The sequence below is a fragment of the Austrofundulus limnaeus genome, unplaced genomic scaffold, assembly GCF_001266775.1.
Source record: "Austrofundulus limnaeus strain Quisiro unplaced genomic scaffold, Austrofundulus_limnaeus-1.0 Scaffold220, whole genome shotgun sequence".
In the NCBI taxonomy this organism is placed as follows: domain Eukaryota; kingdom Metazoa; phylum Chordata; class Actinopteri; order Cyprinodontiformes; family Rivulidae; genus Austrofundulus; species Austrofundulus limnaeus.
Window position 1 is genome coordinate 29,172 of NW_013952622.1, and position 3,400 is coordinate 32,571.

Sequence of the window (3,400 nt, forward strand, 5' to 3'; positions counted from 1 at the left end):
ACATTAAATTGACTATTAATGCTGTTGCATAGCACAACAATATTAATACGAAGGTAAATGAAGTGTGGAGACATTTTAAAATGCTTTTATCAAAAAAGCATCTGACACTTGTGAAGGCCGGGGGGTGGGGGTGGGGGGTAACTGCTCTTCTTCTGAATAAATGAAAACTAGTTGTTTGCACTTAGATTAAAAATATTTGACCAAAGGAAAACTAGAGCAGGACTGGAGAGAGATGAATATGATTTAGATTTTTATTYCTGTGACTGTACGACCCACGGGAGACACGACTTTAACAGCACGTTACATTCCTTTAAGCAGCTCCTTTAATTCCACAGCTGACGCTGCTAAAAATGACATATTTTCTTTTCTGGATCTCTGAGAGCAGGACTTCAATCTCTGAACTCGTAAAGTTCTTCTTTTTTACTTTGCGATGTCATTTTCATGAATGGACACTTCCTGGTATGTGGGGCAGGAAATGCAGCCTTATATGGTGTTTTTRGGGTGGTAATTATGCTAATCTCCTCTCCTTGTGTGCACACCTGGATACACATTCATCAGTTTATGTAGCTCATTTACACACTTTTCCTGAAGATAGAAGAGTTTGTTGAATCTGACGTGACATGTTCGTATGAACCCTTTGTACGAACAAAAGTAAGAGATATTTAGGATAAGAATATGAACATGTTCTTGCATTGAGTTGAGCATACTCTGTACGAACAAACTACAAAGAGGCTGCAGCACTTACCTTTTTGATTGCCTGGCACTTGGAGATCTCTGAGTGTCCGATCATCTTGTCTGGAGAGCAGATCTTAATGAAGGGGAACTGAGAGTCCTCTGATATCTTAGCCGCCAGCGCAGTCTTTCCACAGTGTGGTGGACCTGTGGGTGTACAGAGGATGRTTATTTCAYAGCTGTTACAAGTAACATTCTATTATTACTCACATTTTTGTCATAATCTTTGAGCCAGATTATGATGGTGATCTCATGCAATGTTGCAAAATCTGGCATGATCTGTTAGTGCTTGAAGCACACGTTGAGGATGACTCTCAGCTACTACAACATCAAATCTTAGCTCTAATTCTGTAAAACCGACTCCAAAATGTATTCAKTTGTAGATGTYARTCAAATGATTACTTWCTGAAAGTTTCATGAAAATCGGTTTATTTTTTCATAAAATACACAGGCAAAAACATGATGGATTTTTGTCTTTGGTGTCAGGCAATCATGACTCTTTCACTGCCTTACCCTCCAGTAACACAGCCACCAGTGGGGTGCGATCGCTGTTCTTGGTCTGCTGTACAAGCAGCTCTCCATCATCCAGGACGTGGGTAACCGGGTCACCCCATTTGATGATGCCATTCATGATGTAGCTGGAGTAATCCTCTTGGTTTGTACCAAATGCCTGAAAATAAAATAAAATAAAATAAAATAAAATAAAAAGCAGAGTGAAGACACTTGTTCTGAGTTTTGAGTGTTTTTGCAGGCTATGACAGCTAAAAGCAGCTCACAGGTTTGATGTCATTGTTGAGGGATCCCATGAAATCAGCCCGGGTGACCTGCAGCTTCTCTGCTCGCTCCATGTCCACCTCCACCGTAGACGTAGCCTAGAAAGCAACATTAGCAAACAATCATGCTCATGCTGAGTTTCCATTCACACATCATTGTTCTCCTGTTTATATATTTATTATTATTAGGAATTTTGCTATTAATAACTTTCATACTTTTTGAATTATTTAATTTTTATTTACAATTATTTTTTTCTCATAGAAATGTAATAAAATTCGTTCAGATCGTTGAAAAATACAGAGCTCTTTGAAATCTTTAGAATATTCATCTTTAGCTTCCGGCTACTGTCTTGCTAGTTTTAGCTTTTTGTTACAATTTGGCTTATTTTAGATTTTATTTAGCTTATTTTAGATTCTTAGCATCCAGATTGTCTTAACCTTAACTATTTAGTTTATTTACCAAATTTAGAGGCATTCGCAATGCCTTTTTAAAAACAATTCTATTTTTCTTTTTCTTCTTACCATTTTGAACATTGATTTAATCATACATATTCAGTATATCATTTAATATAAAATGTTCTTATCATCACCTTCCACTAAAAAGGGCAATAATGTCCATGAGTGCATTTGTATGATGTGTTGGCAAGATATCTCATGAACAACTAGATCAATTTAAATTAAACTTTGGTTTGGTAGTTGCTGTCAATCATCCCCAAGTCCTACAAATTGCTCACCTTTGTTTAAAATTTAGTCATTGACAGTTAGAGTCAAAACAGCCTTTTTGTTAGCAAAATATCTTATGTAGCAGTTGATGCAATTTTAAAGAAACACCCAGAACGTAATCAATGAGACACATCTACCTAATCCAGTTCAGATGATTCCCACAGCTGATCAACTTTAGCCAACACAAAATAACTTGGCTCATGTTCGATGTGAAGTCCCGGTCACACTATAACTTTTTAGACAACTTATGACAATTTTAATGACATCTATGCTGAAGATTAAATAAAAAAAACTGGAAGCTTCTGTATGTGTGCACATACTGTACTGTAATTCTAACAAATTGATTAAATATATAACTTCTATCAGTAATTTAGACATATAACAAATTTCACAAGTTGGCATAAGTTGTCTAAACATGTTTTAGTGTGACAGGGCCTTTAGTAGCTAAGAGTCATCCTGAACGTAAACTCTGAGTACCAAACCATCAGGCAAGAGTTAGCATTATTACACATATAATTTACAGCTCTGGGGTCTCATTTATAAAGGATTGCGTGGAAACCATACTAAAAGTGAACGTACGGCCAAAAGGCGAAAATGGCGTACGCCAAAATAATTTCAGATTTATAAAACCGTACGTACGCATGTTTCTGCGCATCTTTCCTTTATAAATCACAGCCGCACGTCAGAGTTTGCGCACGAGGTCCCGCCTCAGGTTCTACCCTCTACACRCCCACACTCAACCATAAACAGTCAATGCAAAATACCTCATGAATGTTAAGATGTATTTAAATCAGTCAGCTGATCAACGCCAACAAAAGTGATTGGTTCAGACACGCTCCATCATGCGTCTGGAGGTTGACAGGTGCTGACTGACAGCTGCTCACGTGAACAGAATGTCTGCAATTGACACAGATTTTCTCTCATTTTGCTTTAGAGTAATCTAACGATTTTTATCAAAAATATAATAAAAAAAAACCTCAGCTTCAAATTAATTTCCTCACAGAGCCTGCAGGACGATAAAAACAATAAAAATTAAATTAAATGTCAGATAAAATTAGAAGTAAGTACCCCGCTCTTCTCCTCGTCCTCTACCCCTCCTGCCTGCTCTGTTATCTGCGGCAGACACCCCCGCCCCGCACACACACACACACGCACGCACGCACGCACGCACG

At 37.7% G+C, this 3,400-nt stretch overlaps 1 protein-coding gene across 1 annotated transcript in view; it reads right to left on the bottom strand.

The window, feature by feature from the left end:
* Positions 1 to 3,400, bottom strand: part of nsfa (N-ethylmaleimide-sensitive factor a) — a gene marked incomplete in the record, with an annotated part of 69,309 nt that overhangs the window by 7,457 nt on the left and 58,452 nt on the right. The window contains 3 exon segments of the mRNA XM_014019397.1: positions 746 to 879; positions 1,246 to 1,402; positions 1,509 to 1,604. Coding sequence (XP_013874851.1) covers positions 746 to 879; positions 1,246 to 1,402; positions 1,509 to 1,604 — 387 coding nt within the window.